An 18,621-nucleotide genomic window follows, 5' to 3' on the forward strand; every position below is an offset into this window, starting at 1 on the left:
CTAACTTAATAGTATCAGATGTTCATCAGGAAAGATATACTACCTGTCAAATTTTGTAAGCCTTGTATCTGACTGAAAATAGTAAAAAGACAACATTTTAAACTGAAAATAAATAAATAAATAAAAACTGTACCATTATATAGAGAAATATTTATGGGCTGCATAGTAGTAAGGTGGTTAGCAAGAAGGTTCCTGGGTTCCCAGCTGGGCAGGAGCCTTTCTATGTTGAGTTTGCATGTTCGCTCTGTTCATGCATGGGTTTTCATCCTCCCACTGTCCAAAAACATACAGAAAAGATAAAGCATTCAGCCATGTGAAAAAGCTCCAGATGGGTTCTAGTTTCAACAGAAATGTTCAGACTCAAACTGGGTTCAAAACTAACCTAAAAAACTCAGCAGTGTTCATTTTCAAACTGTTTGATAAAGTGAGTTTTGTTGATAGACTTATAAGCAAAGTATTCAACATGTCAAGTAAGTGCATCAATCTGGAGCCATTGTCTGCTTTTGAACAAAGTGACAGGTGCTGAATTAAATTGGTTAGGATTGGATTTGATCATATTACAGCAGTGATGCAAACACTGTACATGAGAAAAAGTTTATAGGCATTGTCAAAGCAGCCCAGATAGGATTTGTTACAGTTTCTATTCATAAAGAAACACTGACGATTGCAACACCTGCTTCCTTGAGTTAATAATTGTACAGAAGAGCACTGATAAGTTTTAAATGGACTCTTTATTACATAACATGTACAGCAAACAAAATGTGACAATATAAGAATAGAGACAGAAAACATTTCATGTTGTATCATCCCTTCATAATAACACAATCTGACTCATGTTCTGATGTTTGAGATATGATGTGATTAAAAATGTGATTGAACTCCATGTTGTTGTCAGTCTAACTAAACAGAAAATATCCACAGGGTTCTTCAAAATGTTCAATTTATCACTTTTTTAGGAACCGCAATAAAGGTTTCCTCACTTTTTGATCATCACATCAATTTACTATTTTTTACCCAGCTCATGAATCCTGACTCATTTTAAATGAAAAGTTTGATGACTTCATGTGATGTATTAACCATTATCATGGAGGTTGCACCTTTTTCCACTTGAACATGCTGAGTTGACATAATGCAAAACAGATTGTAATGAGCTACTGATAACTGCTACCATAGGTCAGGTAAAATAACTCAGCATGCATTCTCAGGACACACAGAGGGGTGAATGATTCTGAGAGACACAGTCCACAGAGAGAGGACACAGCCCTGAGAGCACTGGTGGGGAAGTGACAAAACAGCCAACTGGTCTATCACCTAAGACTTATCTGATACTGTTTCCAGTTTCTAAATCCAGTGAAGTTCTCAAAAAGCAACAATGAAGCTGAAGGTGAAGTTTCCCAACCCAGGACTGGACGACCGGATTTTCTCTCATAAGGAGCTTGAGAGGATGGAAACTGAGGAAGCTGGAGACAGGCCCAAGTGGGACAACAAAGCCCAGTATTTGCTCACCTGTGTGGGATTCTGTGTAGGACTGGGCAACGTCTGGAGGTTCCCTTACCTGTGTCAGAGTCATGGAGGAGGTGAGTTGGGCTGACAGTGTTGGAGTTCCTCCAAGCTGCTAGAAACAGAGGCGTGTGTGAAATTTGAGAGGAGTTATGGTGAAATGAACAGGTAATTTATTGTTAGAAATATAACTTTAAACCATTTGGTCTCCTTATGTACTTAGGAGGAGGAATGAATCCCCATGTGTTTGGTATCTTTAATGAAAGTTTTTGTGATAACACTCAGATATGACGTATATATATATATATATATATATATATATATATATATATATATATATATATATATATATATATATATATATATATATATATATATATATATATATATATATATATATATATATATATCACATTTATATGTACAGAAACCAGTTTGGTGTAAAAATCAACCATGTCCATACAAGCAACCCTCAGACACACAAAAGAAGTCTCAGCACTAGGTTCATACTAAAACAGGTGCGGAGATATGTTTAAATTATAGAATTGGCTGTTTGTTCAACAGTAACCTTAATTTGTCCCTTTCATGTCACTCTGCTGAGGACAATAAAGAAAACATTACATTTTTGTCTCATTTTGGATAATATTTGATTATGTTGCACTTGAAATCAAATAAAGTATCAAATCATGTCATGGCATTTCATTGTAGCGCAGCATTGTGTCATACTGTATCATATTGTAACATATAATCACCTAATATATTCTACTCAACCATATTTTATTGGAGTGAATTGTATCATTTTATACTGTCAAAAATATATATATGAATTCTACTGTATAGTAATGTATCAAAGTTACTAGTGTTGTATTGCATCCATTAACTTCTGAAGCATAATTATTCTTATCCGTTCAACTGCTGATAGTTTTAAATGATTTAAAATATGTGATTAAGCACCATGTAAAACCCTTTGAATTCTTATGACATTCTTTTGGCATTGTTTGTGTTTGTGTAAAGTAAGCTCACAGGTTAATATTATTTATAACTCATTCTCATAATGTTAATTTTGTTCCTCCAGGAGCGTTTATGATACCGTTTCTTATCCTGCTGGTCCTGGAGGGGATCCCACTTCTGCACCTGGAGTTTGCTATCGGCCAGCGCCTGAGGAGAGGCAGTGTGGGAGTGTGGAGATCAATCAGTCCATACCTGACAGGAGTCGGTGGGTGAAAACACACACTCCTCCTCACCATTTGAGCGGTTGTTTATTTTGCAGCCATGCTCGTGGCAAAGTTCATATCTGTGCCACCCAAGATCCCCAGAAAATGAACTCTTACTTATTTTCAGAAAGTCCTGACTGTTCCTTCAACCATAAAGCTCTGTTCTGTGTCTTAAAAACAATCAAATGGATTCTCGTTGACAAACCTTCATGATCCCATCGAGATGATTTTAGTCACCCTGTTTTAGGGTGCGGTCACACTGGCAAAACCATGGTCACTTCTCCCCCTGGTATCAACCTTTTACTCTCCCAACAGCCTGAAAACCAATGACACTCCCTCCACTCCTAGTTTTAATTATGCAACAATGTCAATGATAAATGATTTTGTTATGTTCCAACAAGCTGGACTTTGATAGAGAGCACGAGATGTACTTTATATCATTGTGTTAGCATTGCTGTTTTGCTAAAGTTTGCAGGCTGGATGAAGAATTGAGTGAAACTCTTCATGATCTACCAAACCAAGTCAGCCAGAGCTTATCTTTACGTTTTTACATGCTGCAGTGTCATTTTTCATATAAAACTTTTGACACATCAATACAACCCTTATATCCCCAACAGTAATAAAATGTATTGACTTGTGTCCAGACTGACTACATAGATTGCTAAATAGTGCAATAAACCATACAATTTTTCCCAAGTATTTTTTAAATGCAGAAATGTCATGGCTGTACCTCTTAAAATTTAAATGTTACAAACTTGATGACGTGTATTCAACGTTAAACAAAGAGATTTCTGCAAACACATTAGTGGAGGAAACAGCGTGTGAAAACACGATATGAAAGTATAACTCATTTGGTTTTATATGCAAAAAGAATAATGGCTCCATCTTATTTAGTTCCAGCTCTACAGCCATTGAAATAGAGATATGCATTTCTACCAGCCTGTTTAGATATTCACAAATTTTCAATCAAACGTCATTACGTGTTACAGGCATTGCATCCCTGCTTGTCTCCTTTTTGGTGGGCATGTACTACAACACCATCATGGCCTGGATCATGTGGTACCTCTTCAACTCCTTTCAGAATCCTCTACCATGGAGCCAGTGTCCCCTCAATGCAAACAAGACAGGTATGTTGTAATGAATCAGAATAACAGACAAAGAGGCTCCAGCGTCTTCTGTCCAGTCATCCTAAACCCTGAGGTCTTGTCCTCTCCAGGCCTGGTGGAGGAGTGTGCTCGAAGCACCACTGTGGACTACTTCTGGTACCGAGAGACGCTGAACACGTCCACAGCCATCGATTCAGAGGGGAGCCTGCAGTGGTGGATGGTGCTCGCCCTGGTGTCTGCCTGGACTCTGCTCTACGTTTGCTGCATCAGGGGAATCGAGACCACAGGAAAGGTCTGGAACTGAATGAGCTAACTCATGAGAAAACCAACAAAAAACCCCATCATTTATTAATTTCATATGTGTAGACTCATCTTTAGCTCATTTTGTCATTGTCTTGTTTTTTCAGGCGGTCTATGTCACCTCTACTCTGCCCTATGTGGTCCTCACAATCTTCCTCATCAGAGGACTGACACTGAAAGGATCTGTGGAGGGGATAAAGTTCCTCTTCACACCAGATGTAAGCCCTGATCTAACTGCTTAACCAACATGCTGTTGAAAAAAAAAACTGTTTCTTTTACATAAGGGGTCAGTTTACTTATTAAAAGGTCACAAATATCAGGAAGGACATCAAGGATTTAAGCATTTCTTTAGAGAGCTGTAACTTCCTAAAGTACATGGTGCAACTATAATTTAAACTTGAAAACTTTTTTAATCCATGAAAAGAAAAAGTCCAAGTTTTCCTGTAGAGTCAGAAAAAGAAAAGCCAAGCGGAGATGATTTAGCTTTTATCTTATTGTCCTTGGTGCTTTTTTACCACACTGCTGTAAAAGCCGATAGCAAAAGTTCAAAGACATAGCCTACTGTCAACAAATTCTGAAAAAAAAAAAAAAAGTTCTTTGAACTTTTATTTATGAGTCATAATCAAATAACAGCTTTAAATCAATTTAGTGTGTGTAATAAATAAATCAGTGTATCATTGGGGCTTTTTATGGCACTGACACATCAGCCAATAAAATCCTTGTGGTTTCGTTTTCTGTCTGAAAAACAGTTTGAATATAGAAAACAAGCTTGGACACTTAAATATGCTGTTTGTTGTCAGTTTGAGTTAAAAAAAAAATGATATAACTGAACAGTTTTTATAAATCATCTGTAAACAAATCCCACTTCTGATTGTGTTTCAGGTGAATGAGTTAATGAATCCTCAGACCTGGCTGGACGCAGGAGCCCAAGTCTTCTATTCCTTCTCCTTGGCTTTTGGTGGTCTCATTTCTTTTTCCAGCTACAACTCTATCCAGTAAGTACCTAACATTCCTCCCATAAGCTTCTTCTTCTTCTTTTTTTTTTTTGAAATATAAAACCACCTGTGATCATTTTCTTCTCATAGTAACAACTGTGAGCAGGATGCTGTTCTCATCTCCATCATCAACGGGTGCACCTCAGTGTACTCTGCAACTGTCATCTACTCCATCATCGGCTTCAGGGCCACAGAAAAATATGATGACTGCATGGATGGGTGAGTTTCTGTATCATATGAAAAACACAAAATAAACAAAGTAATGGGAGTATAGAGAAAGTCTGCTATTACTGCTGAACTTTGTGTCTTTACAGAAACATCATGACGCTCCTGAATGCCTTCAACTACCCTGAAAACAGCATCACATCCAGCAACTACAACGAGGCTCTGCAGCACCTCAACATGACACAACCAGACATCATCAGTGGATTGACCTTTCAGGAGTGTGACATGAAGTCTTTTCTCAGCCAGGTCAGTGGGAACATAGACTGTAAAATTGATGGACGTGGTCTCCGTGATGTCATCCATCTGTCTCTGTAACTGGTTTTTGAAGCAGATCAGCTGCTGCGGCCATGCTGGAAATGATCTTATAAACTGCAGAGTTAAAAAAAAAATCACCTCCCTTACAGTATGTGCCAATAGTGAAATTAGAGATTCAGATGGAGGACTTTTTCTGCTGTGAAGACTTTTCTTGGCTTGGTGTGTATGTGACTTCCAGTACTTCCAGAGCCAGCCTCGAGTAGACTCTTGAGAAAAAGCAGATTTCAGCATTTTGGCATTGTCTCATAGTTTTAGACCAGAGGTTGCTGCTCGACTGGGAAGTACTTTGATATTTCCAAGCTGCTGATGCTGACATTATCACACATACAAAAGTATTAATGGCTGAAATGTTTGTTGTGTCATCAATTCAGGGAGTTGAGGGGACAGGTCTGGCCTTCATCGTGTTTACAGAGGCAATCATAAAGATGCCGGTTTCTCCTCTCTGGGCTGTCCTCTTCTTCGTCATGCTCTTCTGCCTCGGGCTCTCCACCATGTTTGGAAACATTGAGGGAGTTGTGGTTCCTTTGCAGGACCTTAGAATTCTGCCCCGAACGTGGCCCAAAGAAATTTTCTGCGGTAAATTTTAGCTTTTAATCTTAAGTATGAATCATTTTTACACCAGGAAAATAATGATAGTAATTAAATTTAAAAAACAAACAAACACAGGTTGACTTGCTTTTCTTCTTTTTCAGGTATGGTTTGCTTGATATCTTTTGCTATGGGGCTCATATTTGCCCTGCCCTCTGGAAACTACTGGTTAGCTCTTTTCGACACCTACGCTGGCTCTATCCCTCTCCTGGTCATTGGATTCTGTGAAATGATTGCTGTTGTCTACATCTATGGGATAGATAGGTGAGTTTTATAAAAAGGATGATTACTAAACCAAAGTCCAAGTCCTGTTGCACTTCTATCAGATTTGTGATTAGGGCTTTAAAGTAAAATACAAAGCTACTTATCTTGTAGATTCAGGCGTTTGATTTAAGAGCTAACATAACAATATTAGCTAACATGCTAACATTGACATTGAACCTAATGGTCCCATCTTATGCTCCTTTTCTGCAGTTTAATATGGATCATTGATGTCTTCATGAAATGGTAGTAACACGTCTTGGTCCAAAAAGCCAATAAATCAAGCACAGCAGCATTGTTTCCAGGCTCTCATAGCCCCTCTGTTCAGAACGCTCTGATTTAGTGGGCGTGACCTTCATATGTTAATGAGCCACCGCTGATACTGCCCCGCTCTTCTGCGTCACTGAGAGTGGTGCCACGAGCTCCAAGTGCACAATGTTTAGAAAAAAGCAAAGCTCGTTTACTGTAACATTACAGGCTAAAACAACAGGCTAACCGCAGCTTAAGTTAGCATCCTGAAGCTAACACAGAGACAGGGGGGACACTGAGGAAAAGCTCTTACATCTGCTCCACAGCACACAGCATTTAAAATACTCACATTTCCAGGGTCCGAAGTTTGTTGGCAGATGGTTGGTAATGCGTCTGGATTCAGGACCAGTCTATTCACTAGCCCTCTGTTGTACTGTCCAAAGTTGGAAAAGCAGTCGGCCGTGAAGTGACTAGCACACACATGCACAGTTTTACTGAGTGTAGCTGGTACATTTCCTTGATAAATGAACTCTGGCCACTTAGTCTTGTCTTCTTCTGAGATGGGAAGCTTGTGCATGGAACTATGTGGCTGTTTACAGCCAAAAACAGAGCAGTGATGGCTCTTCAACTTTGGCATTCTCCTCCCAGGGAGGGTAGTGGGCGGAGAGGAGGTTTGGGGGTATCTGCTCCAGTGAACTAATCAGGTCAGACTTGCTCCTGATTGGTCAAAAAAGGGAATTGCTGACGTGGGCAAATCCCGGAAATAACAAACAGCTTGTTTTAGGTCAGGATTTTACATTCACAAGCACTACTAAGTAAAGGTTTTGTTATTGAATATCACATTTTGTGGGCTGGGAGGAAAGCCAAAGACCCACAAATTTCACTAAAAGACTTAATAAAGTGATTTTTGCATAATATGGGACCTTTAAAGGACACCTTTTTTTACTCTCTTTTTATTCTGTTAGAAAAGGACACCTGTTGTGTAACTTGAAGCCACAACTTCTGTCTGAGCTGTCACAGAGTGTGACATCAAAGATTTATGCTGCCAAACTGTTGTGTTATCTTTAATTTATAATATCTGAACATGCGATACCTTCACCCACCTTAGAGTTCGCAGATAAAGCAGACATGAAGACAGGAATTGTAAAAAAAAAAAAAAAAAAAAAAAAACCTTCCCCTGGCTCTGTCTTTGTAAATCCATGTGACAAAAACAGTTACTGGCAGGAGTGGAAAGAAAACATCATTGTTTTCCAACCTTGAACAGAGATAATGTATCATCGTAGGAGAGATAAAGAAGTACAGCATGTCTTGTGATGTAGCAAGACTGTAGTGCTGGTAAATGTGATTTCACAGAAGCTGTTACTGGCAGAAGCAAAAACTGTCCTCATGAGTTTTCATAACTAATGTCAGCTGTTGTTCTCGCTCTGGCTTCTTTCTCTTGCTCCTGTTAGTACAAAAGTGAGGTTTTAGACCAAAGTGAAAAAGAAGTTCAGAACAGAATCCTTGTGGTGCGGACAAAATGCCACCCAGTCGGTTTTGTTTACTGTATCTGATGAAAGTGCAGGGTCATATTTTATGGGTGCTTTCATGCACACTCAGCTAACATCATGTCTCCCTCCCATTTCCTCCAAACAGGTTTAACAAGGACATCGAGTTTATGATCGGCCATAAGCCCAACATATTCTGGCAAGTGACGTGGAGGGTGATCAGTCCTCTCATTATGGTCTTCATCTTGATTTTCTACTTCGTCACTCAAGTCACCAAGAAAGCCACTTATCTGGTGTGGGACCAGGAAGCGGTGAGTGAACTCATCACAACAACTTTCTCTTTTGTGGAATAACTCGACGATTACACACCACAACATAAGGAACTCACAACCCCCACATAATCATATTTAAATAATTAAAACAGTAAATCACATAAATACTAACATCTTCTTTGATTCTGGCTACAGGAGAACTTCCCAACTCTTGAAGCCCGTGCATATCCCAGTTGGATCAATGTCATCATCTTCATCCTGGCTGGTATTCCCAGTTTGGCCATCCCAATCTTTGCTGTCTACAAATTCATCCAGAAGACATGCTGCAAGCAGAAGAACTACGGAGACAAGTTGGACACTATCTCAGCCAAAGTACAAATGAGTGAAAAATGAGTGAATGAATACTTTAAGTTTTAATATTTAATAACAGAAGGACTGTTGTCATTGGTGACGCCTTTATGCTGACAGGATGCTGCTACTTCCTTTCTGATGCCTTGTACGATATTAGAGCACATTGTAGTGGCTATTGGCTTGTAAGGTAGAAGTAAATTTGAAAGTGTTTCTGTAAAATAAGGTAGCTCAGGAGTAGATTTAAATTTGTATAGTGTTTCTTATTGCTGTGATGTTCAGTTCCTGCACAGTCATATTTCATATGTAAATGTGTCATAACTAAATGAAAGATTTTGACATTTTGGAAAATGTGTTTTTGTCTGTTTTGCTCTGATGAGAAGATGTTGGCACAACATCTTGAGTTTGCATTTTTTCCTAAGTATGAGATGGCAACCATCAGAAGGTTGGCGTTAGCATTAACAAACAGCTGATCTGACTGCGTTCAAAGGTTATAAAAAGCCCAGGAGCTCATGTTATTTATTCACTAAACCCTCTGATGGGTTTTTAACGGGTTAATCAACAGTCTCATTATGCCTGTGCCAAACCTTCAGAGAGAAGATGGAGCATTTCTGTTTAGATTTCTTTATACTTTCACCATTATGACACACAACACTGAGGCTCAAGTTTTTCTAGCCCTCGTATTATGTTACAAAAAAAAAGACGTTGATTATGTTGCAGGTCATTTTGACCCGTGTTGTGTAAATCCACTAAAAACAATCAAAAAACAGGTAAAACCAATAAGAGCTTTGTTGAAGATTCCACAAAAATTAGAAAAGAGATTAACAACACATTTAAATTTTCAAACTATATTTGATAACTATTAAGTTAAGGTTTTACCCTCATCACAAACACATTGTTTTTCATTTACTCACCCCATTTTCTCAGATTCTCCTTGTTCAACATGTCCATTGGTCTCCACATGTTGGATAGAATGTCCCTTTGTGCTTTTTGTAGATTTAAGTCTATCATTTCACACAAAGGAAACTTGTTTTACTGTCCTCATGGAAAGGACAGACCTGGCAAAACACACACTAAAGTGCTCTCTTTAGAACCAAATCACCCACTAAAGTGCCAAAACCTTTGCTAAAGGGCCTCTCTGGTTTGCAAACACATCACTAAACGTCCCCCTCGGCTGGCTAAAACACAATAAACTGCCCTTTTGGGTGAAAAACAAAAACAAAATGTGTGCTCTTTTTGTTCTTGTCGCTTTTTATTTTGGCCCTTCCCAAACAAGAAGTCAGTGCACAGCACTGGTGATGTTGACCACTTTATATTATCATTTTAGATGCCTATGACCTTCTAATGGAAAGACAACAGCAGCATTGTCCTCTGAATCCTCTTTACTGTAGGAAAACTGACAATCTGGATCATCAATAACATTGGTCTCTGTCTCTGAACTCTTTCCTCTGCAACACACACAGTTCAAAATCTGTGATGAAGCTTCTTCAGCTGTAAATATACCTGAGCTTATTTCTGGTGTATATGTCAAAGAGATGACTTGAGAACATTGATAAGGACAAGAAAGAGAAAGTTCCTCCTTTGCACACTCCTGGATCTCTGGTTCTGAATTTCTATTCTGAAGCAGTCCAAATTAAAAGAACTGAGTAATGAAAATAAATTACATCACAGAAACATCTTTATTTGGAATCTGAACAGCTAACTTATATTAGAGGGTCTGGGTCAAGACGACCCTTAACATCATCTTTGTTTACAAACTGTGCACAGACATTTCACTACACATTAAAGTGTCCAGGTTTTACACCCAAGTTCATGACCTTAAATGAGGAAAAGTCACAAAGTTTCATGAAGAAAAAGAAAGGATAAGTGGCACTTTAGTCAACATGAAAACAGAAATGGGTCAAATTGACCCTCAACATAAAACAAAGGCTAGTTACAGTTTTGTGAATAGTATATGAGAAAGTTAAATGTTAATGGGATGCATTTCAGGTTAAACATTATCACACACTGTGCCAGAAAAAATGAATACAGTGCATTGCATCACAGCACAACTTAGGGAGTAAGTGAACCACGTGTGAAATTTTACCCTTTTCTTTTTTACAAGTATGTATGGTGTCATTTTTAATCAAAAAATAAAATGTAAAATATACATTTAAAAAAACAGTCAAGTTTCTTTAAAAAAAAAAAAAAAAAAACATACATGTGCTTATGTTAGACTCCTGTTAGTCTTGCTAAAACAACATCTTTTTAAGGCTATAAAGCCCCAAAGTCCCTTAGAAGAGATATTCATTACCTTCTGAACTCAAGTTATCATCTCTTAGAACACAGGTCATTATTTCTTGTACACCAAAAAACAATCCTATGCCTAAAGATTGTTTTCTTGTGTACACAAGTTATTCACTTTTGTACATGAGATAAGTCACGAGAAAATTCATATGTTTATGTTTTTTTTGTCATTCCTTGTGTAATAAATGAAGCAAAATATGTTCACCTTCTGCTTTCAAGTGTTAATTCTAACCACAGGGGGCGCCAGAATCAAGGTAAAATCAAAGTTTCTCCTGTTGATACAGTTTATTACTTTCATTCATGGAAGAAAAACCAGGGAAGCATCAGGTTTTAAAAAATGAAGAAGTGTCAAAAGCTGCAGTTTATTAAGTGTTCATACACGCCAAGCCAAAAAATAAATAAATTTGCAGCATTTTACTTTCAGCATGCTGTAAAGTAAAGGTTTTTTTTTTACTCTGCGGTTAAAAAGATTTCAAGATCACAAGATTGTCTTCATTACTGTGTTCAGGAGCAGATGGGAAACATCACAGAGACTATGTACATTTAATAAACAATCTAAGAGGAAAAACTGAGAGTTGTTCAACATAATTTATATATTTTTTTGGTTTACAACATTGTGTCATTGATTTTAGGCTTGATTTTGTGATGCTCATAATTAGATTAGATGCTTTGTGTACACAACAAACCTGAACTCTGAGAGTACTTCCACTACGGTAACGATTCTTCCACTCAGAGGATACTGCGTGCGAAAGGAAGGATTGTTGTGAGGAAATCATGTAAATAAAGTGAAGAAAAAAAGTCTCATGAGTTTTTTAGATAACTTCACAGGCTTCACTTGGAATGAGGTTTTCTTTCATAGTGATGATTGTTCATTTCCCTGTCTTTACACTAACATATTATGTGCTACCAGGACAACATGTTGGAAAACAGAAAACAAAATTAACCAAAATTTTCAGACAAGTTACAACTGGCAAAATATACAAACAAAGTACAGAGTGTGCTTGAATGGCTAATCTGTGGCCTGCTGTAGATAGTTAGAGATCATAAACCTGCAGCACTGCTGACTGCTCCCATGTGGACGTTCATATGACTAGACTGACCCTTTTCAATAACTGTAGTCAACACTTACGGACTCAGTACACAGACTGTTGTCATGAAGCTGGTACTTCCTAACCCAGGACTGGATCTACGGATCCCAGACTATGAGGATCTGAAGAGGCTGGAGAAGGAGGGTGCTGGGGATCGGCCGAAGTGGGACAACAAAGCTCAGTATATCCTCACCTGTGTGGGCTTCTGTGTTGGACTTGGAAATGTGTGGCGGTTTCCATACTTGTGTCAGAGTCATGGCGGAGGTAAGGAAGGCTGAAAAGTGGGGGGGGCATTTGTGAGAAAGTGTCAACTTGATACTTTGACTGAAAATGATTTTGTCTTTGATTTCCAGTTCCCTTCAGGTAATACCTCACCGTGAACAGAACAATATCTTTTAGAGCAAAAGAACAGTCACTCTGACTGTTAGGTTTACACTGAAACATGTCACTCATTCATGGCGAGGAGATAATGATATGAAGTCACAACTGACTTGTATCAATGATTTTCAAAAGTATGGAGACTTTGAAAGCAGAAGTTGACCTTTGTTAGGACATAAGAGAGACAGCCTTCGCTAAGCTCTTCATTGCTCTGAGTTAAAAATGAGTCAAACTCCGTGAAGCTGGGTTAAATACACATTAATGTTTGACTCCTAAGTGTACATGAATTTAAAATATTGTTATTCTTATGGAATTTCATCAGATTTAGCCAATGGAGATTGGCATGTATATTTTAAAGGAATAATTTGATGTTTTTCCTGTGACTTATTAACCACTAAGTTCAAACCAACAGATCTTGAACACTTAGTTTATCTGCCACGAGAAACAACAGCAGGATATGTTATAATATCAAGTGAAATTAAGGTGCTAGTGGATGAGAAATCACATTTGATAGTTGTTTATACAGATGCATATCATTTTTCCAAATTAACTTTAGTAACTAACTTTCTTTTATAATAGCTCTCATGGCTGTGAATCAAAAACACTTGTGTTGTTTGTTGCCCAAAATACCCAATAACGGAATTTGTTGGCAGCAATTTGTTCCCCCTAAAAACGAAATCATTGTACGGCACAGGTGTTTGAAGATGATGGAAATGTCATTGTTTTAGTTGGAAAAATTCTAGAAAAAAAAACAGTTTAGTAATAATAATAATAATAATAATAATAATAATTATTATTATTATTATTATTATTATTATTATTATTATTATTATCATTATTATTATTATTATTATTATTATTATTATTATTATTATTATTATTATTTTATTATCATCATCATCATTATTATTATTATTATTATTATTATTATTATTATTATTATTATTATTATTATTATTATAAATAAAAATAATAAATTCTATTTGCGTAACAATTTTCTATGCATGTGACAAAGATCTTCATAAGACAATGAAACATGGAATAAAAGCAAAACAGCACTAAAAGCAGACAAAAAGTATAATATAGTATAGATAATAATATAAGATGTGAAATATTATGGGCTGTAGAGTAATTGGCGAGGAGGTCACTAGATCGAATGCCACTTTAAGAAAGATTGGCCTCTCTGTGTGGAGTTATTATTTTCTTCTCATGCATGTGTGGTTTCTCTCAGGGTACCTCATCTTCCTCCCACAGTCCAAAAACATGCTCATCAGGTTAACTGGAAATTTTAAGTTGTCCACAGTGTGTGCGCAAACAGTTGTCCGTCCCCCTGTAACTGACTGGCAACCAGCCTAGGGCTTACCCACCTCAACTGAAGACAGCTGGGATAGGCCTTAGCCACCCACGACCCTGAGCAGGATAAGCAGTAGAAAATGGACAGATGGTAAAATATTCAAAAGTGAAATCAAAAGTCATAAATTACAACCTTCAGTGTAAAGATGTGTTTCGGGTTGAGGAATAAAAAAGGGCATGACCTGGATGAAGACTGCATATCCCCTGAAAACCATCACCATCTGTAGGTGTAATAGGTGACTCTTGCTGTAGCATCAGTTCACTCAAACTGATCAGACCTCTGTTTGACTTTACCATATTTCCCATAAAAGACCTAATAGTGTAAAGTGTGCATTTTTTGGCCACTGAATACCAACAAAGTGCTAAAATGAAAACAAAAAACAATACCTTGTCCTGTTTACCAACTTTCATTCCTCTGTCATGATTTACCGGCTGTGTTCTGGACGTAATTCCAGGTGAGAAATGGAGATCAACCTCGTTTTTCAAGGAATGTCAGACTTTAACAAAGGCACTTAAGATCTGTGCACAGTAATTACTCACTTTGTTGTTGCTAATCTTGTTTGACTATTGGTCATGAAGCAGCACCATTGTAATAGTGAGGTTACTCAAAAACCAGTTGAACCTCCTCATAGTAACTCTGACTTATATCCTCAACAAAGCGAGGTATTTATCCGCCTGAGACCATATTCGTCATCTCTGATATATGAATACCTTTCACTGGCATGGTATGTGATGGTACAGTCACAGGCACAGAACTCACAGAATTCAGAAAGATCCCCATGTCACAGCCACCTTCTTTTCCTAGGTGCATTTTTGATTCCCTATTTGATCCTGCTGGTGGTGGAGGGGTTACCTCTCCTGCTGATGGAGTTTGCCATTGGGCAGCGTCTCAGGAAAGGCAGCGTGGGTGTTTGGAGGGCCATCAACCCTTATCTGACTGGAATTGGTGAGTCACACAGGATCTGAAAGACTTAACTCATCAGCAGCTCCTCTGTTGGCAGTGAGTGTGTAGCCTCTTGTGGATGTGATGTCACAGTGAACGCCATCTCTCAGGTGTTGGCTCCATGTTGGTGTCGTTTTTGGTTGGACTGTATTACAACACCTTGATAGCCTGGATCATGTGGTATCTCTTCAATTCTTTCCAAAGCCCGCTGCCATGGGCCCAGTGTCCTCTCAATGACAACAGCACAGGTACTTATGGACACAACAACACACATGAACATACGAACCGCCGCCATCGTATCACTTTATAATCTGTGGTTGATGCCTCTTTAGGATTTGTACCAGAGTGTCAGCAGAGCTCCACTGTGGATTACTTCTTTTACAGAGTGACTCTGAACACCTCCACATCTATAGCTGACTCTGGAGGGATCCACTGGCCCATAGTGCTTTCCCTGCTAGTAGCCTGGTCAGTCGTTGCTATCTGCTGCATTAGAGGCATCAGCACTTCAGGCAAGGTTTGTTCCTCTTGTTAGTGATCAGTTGCTGTCTGTGAAGCTAGAATATATGAGGTGTCGATTGTAAAGATGCACACACTACGAATAACATTTCTTCACATTTAGCTCTAAAAAAGATTTAGAGAAATATTTGTGAAATATATTTGTCAAATATTATATATATATATATATATGTTGAATTTCTTATATAGATGTGAAATTTTATATCTGAATGTTGACTGTTATTTATAAACGTTATAGATGAATGTCCTGATTCTAAATACATAACTACATTTCTAAACATTTAGTTTTAATTCTGAATATTTTGCTAAACAAAATATTTATAAAGATTTATAAACTTGTGAAAAAAAAATCTAAATCTTGAGCAAAGATTTTCTTAATATGGAGTCAAGATTTTGAATCTTAAGCTACGATTTCTAAATATTTAGCTATAACTTCTAAATATTTAGCTAATATGTAAATTCACACTCCTGCCCGCCGGATAAAACCAAAATTTTGAGAATGTCAAGCTCTACTTTTTCAATGTCGGCCACAGGATCTTTAACAGTGCCATTACAGCACTCGCTTCCTTAAACTTTTATTTTGGTACTTCCAGCGGGCAGGAAAGTGAATTTGCATGTAAGCCAAATATTTAGTAAAATATATATTTTTTTATTATCGTACCTCAAGATTTAGAAATCTCGACTTTATATTTAAAAAAATTGAATATAAATAAAAAAAATGAATATAAATATTATAATATAAAAAATATTTGGAACCAGGACATTCATTTATAACATTTATACATAATATTCAACATTTAGATATAACATTTAACATTTAGATGAAATATTCAGTTTTCAGTTCTACAGTTTCATTTCGCAGACACTTTTGTCCGAAGCGATGTACAACACAATCAAGAATTTAGACAGAAGGAAAACCTAGTGAGTGTGACACAGTGCAAAAAAATATTTGGCTACTGGTGCTGCCATTAAGTGCAGGATTTATTTATTTATTTTTTTACCTCATTCAACATTTATATACAATATTTGACAAATAAATTTCACAAATATTTCTCTTAATCTGCAGAAAAAGTGATGTTTTAGAGCTAAGTGAGGAAAAACGTTATTTTCAGTGTGTGCAACTTTACAATCGGCGCCCCATAAGAACACTCAAAATAAGTTTCCTTTTTTTGAGAAGATAAGTTTCCTTTTTTGGGGAGAAAAAGGAGAATAAAAAGTGTTTCAGTGACTACTGACTATGCTGGTTGTCTCTTGTCCTGACCTCAGGCGGTGTACGTCACAGCCATCCTGCCGTACATAGTCCTGGCCATCTTCCTGATCCGAGGACTGACCCTGAAAGGAGCCCTCAGTGGATTGAAGTTCCTCTTCACACCAGACGTATAAAATCATTAAAAGGTTTTATTATACAGGACAAACAAACAAAACCAACCTCTCATGGAGCTCCTTTTGCAGGTTAATGAGCTGATGAAACCAACAACGTGGCTGGATGCAGGTGCCCAGGTCTTCTATGCCTTTGGTTTGGCATGGGGAGGCCTCATCTCCTTCTCCAGCTACAACCCTGTCCAGTAAGACCCTTTATAGTCATCTGAACCAGGTTCTAACCTTCAATGTAATTGGTCATGTCCAGACTTTCATGTGTCCTATGCTTTTGCTTCTTCCAAAGCAACAACTGTCTGAAAGATGCTGTGATTCTTACGATTGTAACTGGCTTAACATCCATCTATGCTGCGTCTGTCACCTACACCATCATTGGCTTCAGGGCCACAGAGAAATATGACAACTGTATCAGCGAGTGAGTATCAACTTCATTTGAGTGTTTATCAGTCAATACATCAATGCTACTGTGCATCCCTGTGGGTCTAAGAGAGCTGGTCAAAGGGCCTTCTGGTCTATGCTATAAAACTGATCTTACAATAGCTGAGTTAACATTCTGATTGAACAACAGATAATCTATCAATAATCTAAGTTTATTACAAGTGTGTCAGGTTGTTTTAGCTGCTGTATCTTTAAGGCTTCCTGCTCCACAACCCCCCTTCCCTCTGATTGGTTGACCTTCTGGAGGCCTGTCAGAGGTGGAGCTATAGGCAGACCTTGGTGTTTGAGGCCCAGCCCTCCGACATGTCATGAAACAATAATGAGATCCTTGTGTTTTGACCTCATCATCTCAGGAGGTCTCGTGAAGATCTCATGAAGATCTTGTTAAATATTTATAATGGACAGTTTTGAGCAGTTTACAGCAGTGTTTGTGAAACTGTTTCAGACCAAGGACAACTTAACCTCACAGACCACCGGTTTCAGATAGCCATCTGATAAGAATATGCAAATAAATAAATAAATTAAAAAACAATAAATAAAAAAATCTTAGAGTAGTTGCGAGCCACTAGGGGGTGCAATTAGGGGACCACTAGTTAACACAGACAGATTTTTATTACTTACGAAGAAATTTGAAAATCTGCACAGAGTCGTTCAGATTAACTAATATGTGACATTTTTTCTTCTCAGTAACATCCTGCTGTTATTAAATGCATTTGAGCTTCCTGAAGACAACATCACAACCAACAACTACGAAGCAGCACTCAGTAATCTCAACAGCTCCTCTCCTGATACCGTTCTTGGACTGGACCTCAAACCCTGTGACATCCAAAAACTTCTCAGTGAGGTGACCCCACTAAAGGCTACAAATCTACAAATCATTATAGCTGATTATCTACATTGTAAACATCTTGTGCATGTTTTAGGGAGTGGAGGGAACAGGTCTGGCCTTTATTGTGTTCACTGAAGCCATCACAAAGATGCCTGGTTCCCCAGCCTGGTCTGTCCTCTTCTTCATCATGCTCTTGTGCTTGGGACTGTCAACACTGTTTGGAAACATTGAAGGAGTGGTGGTTCCTCTCAAAGATCTGAAAGTATTCCCTAAAAAGTGGCCTCATGAAGCACTGACAGGTAACATCTCCCCCAGTGAAACATCGTCAGCCTTCGTCTCTGATTTCTTGTGTCATATTATTGCTGTGTTTTCATTCCTGTGTGTTTCAGGAATTACGTGTCTTGTGTCGTTCATCATCTGCTTCCTGTTTGCCCAACATTCTGGGCTTTACTGGGTAACCCTCTTCGACAACTTTGCTGGATCTGTTCCACTCCTCACCATCGGTCTATTTGAGATGATCGCCGTTGTTTACATCTATGGTATAGACAGGTGA

General features: G+C 38.0%; 2 protein-coding genes across 2 annotated transcripts; both read left to right on the forward strand.

Annotated features, from left to right (window-relative positions):
* The first annotated feature begins 1,372 nt into the window (after positions 1–1,372).
* LOC141802883 (sodium-dependent neutral amino acid transporter B(0)AT1-like) lies at positions 1,373–8,905 on the forward strand. The gene is made up of 12 exons (XM_074686672.1): positions 1,373–1,577; positions 2,576–2,716; positions 3,704–3,841; positions 3,931–4,112; positions 4,228–4,338; positions 5,003–5,115; positions 5,206–5,334; positions 5,430–5,586; positions 6,027–6,231; positions 6,348–6,507; positions 8,389–8,551; positions 8,708–8,905. The coding sequence occupies exons 1-12, from the start codon at positions 1,373–1,375 to the stop codon at positions 8,903–8,905; spliced, it is 1,902 nt and encodes a 633-aa protein (XP_074542773.1).
* Positions 8,906–12,299: 3,394 nt separating this feature from the next.
* On the forward strand, positions 12,300–18,621 carry LOC141802889 (sodium-dependent neutral amino acid transporter B(0)AT1-like). Its single transcript, XM_074686681.1, has 10 exons — positions 12,300–12,498; positions 14,771–14,911; positions 15,019–15,156; positions 15,241–15,422; positions 16,691–16,801; positions 16,877–16,989; positions 17,088–17,216; positions 17,927–18,083; positions 18,163–18,367; positions 18,458–18,621. Exons 1-10 carry the CDS (start codon positions 12,300–12,302, stop codon positions 18,619–18,621), a joined length of 1,539 nt encoding a protein of 512 aa, XP_074542782.1.

The sequence above is a fragment of the Halichoeres trimaculatus genome, unplaced genomic scaffold, assembly GCF_033239565.1.
Source record: "Halichoeres trimaculatus isolate MK-OKI-2021-1 unplaced genomic scaffold, fHalTri1.1 fHalTri1_scaffold_14, whole genome shotgun sequence".
Taxonomy (NCBI): Eukaryota; Metazoa; Chordata; class Actinopteri; order Labriformes; family Labridae; genus Halichoeres; species Halichoeres trimaculatus.